General features: G+C 74.2%; 1 protein-coding gene across 1 annotated transcript in view; it reads right to left on the bottom strand.

The window, feature by feature from the left end:
- The window catches only part of ABHD1 (abhydrolase domain containing 1), a 1,816-nt gene that overhangs the window by 496 nt on the left and 184 nt on the right, over positions 1–1,136 (bottom strand). The window contains exons 2-7 of the mRNA XM_010565915.1: positions 968–1,128; positions 715–897; positions 591–651; positions 405–517; positions 160–333; positions 17–65 (exon numbers count right to left, since the gene is read on the bottom strand). Coding sequence (XP_010564217.1) covers positions 17–65; positions 160–333; positions 405–517; positions 591–651; positions 715–897; positions 968–1,128 — 741 coding nt within the window. The remainder of the gene's footprint in view (positions 1–16; positions 66–159; positions 334–404; positions 518–590; positions 652–714; positions 898–967; positions 1,129–1,136) is intronic.

Below are 1,136 nucleotides of genomic sequence, written 5' to 3'. Positions count from 1 at the left end.
GGGGGCTGGGTCCTACCTGCAGCACGTGCTCCACGTCCACCTTCTCTCCGATCGCTGCCCTGTGCCTGCACCAGGCCCGGGGTCAGTGCCAGGCAATGCTGCCAGCCCCGGACTGGGTGTGTGGTGTGTCCCCCCCCCCCTCCGTCCCGTCCCCCCCACCTGCTGATGAGGCAGCGCAGGCTGGCGGCGAGGCGCTGGTTGAAGAGCAGGTCGTTGAGGGGCTGCTCCAGTGAGGCGGCCGAGGCGTCGGGGTCCCAGCTGGGGCAGAGAGCCATGGCCGCTGCCAGCCCTGCCGCCCACCCCCGCCGCCCCAGGTAGTTCAGCACCTGCATCCTGCGGTGCAGCCGGTCAGGGGCAGCCATGCCACCATCCCGGCCCATCCCCGGTGTGGGGGCTGCCCGTACCCGCCCAGGGAGACACCCACGGCCAGCAGCGGGGCCTGTGGGTACCGGCGCTTGATGTGGGCTATGGCCATCTCCAGGTCCTCGGTGTTGCTGGCACAGAAGGTCCGGGGGGTCTGAGGGGGGAGCAGAGCTGGGGCTGGGCTCTCCTGGCTCTGCCCAGGGGCACGGGGGGGGGGGGGGGTGCGCGCGGTCCTCACCCCCCAGCAGCTCCTCGCCCCAGCAGCCCCGGTGGTTGAGCACGACGGACCTGGGGGAGAGGGGAGGTGTGAGGGGCTGGCGGGTCTGTGGCCGTCCCGTCCCCGGGGCTTACCTGTAACCGGCGCGGCTGGCCCGGTGCACCAGGCGGAGCAGGTAAGCGGCCTGGCTACTGCCGGTGAGGCCCGGGATCAGCAGGACAGTGGGGCAGGCGCGGGGGTCTGGGTGCCAGTTGCTGTCGGCATCCTCGGCCCAGTCAAGGATGAGCTGCCCGCCGTCGGGGGCGCGGATGGCCTCGCTGCGGGCAGAGCGGCGGGTCGGTGGGGCAGTGGGGGGGAACCGGGCCGGGGCCGGTGCCGCGGGCTCACCTGCGGTAGGAGACGGGCGGACGGGCCCAGAGCAGGGCCCCCAGCACGGTCTGCAGGCGGCCCTCGAAGCACCAGGGCGTGGGGTAGAAGGTCTCGCCCACGGCGGGGCAGCGCTGCTCCAGGAAGGCGCGGAGCCGCGGGCCGGCGGCGAGCAGCGGCCGCTGCGGGG

This window comes from Haliaeetus leucocephalus, unplaced genomic scaffold (genome assembly GCF_000737465.1).
Source record: "Haliaeetus leucocephalus isolate CR32 unplaced genomic scaffold, Haliaeetus_leucocephalus-4.0 Scaffold197, whole genome shotgun sequence".
Taxonomy (NCBI): Eukaryota; Metazoa; Chordata; class Aves; order Accipitriformes; family Accipitridae; genus Haliaeetus; species Haliaeetus leucocephalus.
This window is presented reverse-complemented; position numbering and strand designations above follow the sequence as displayed.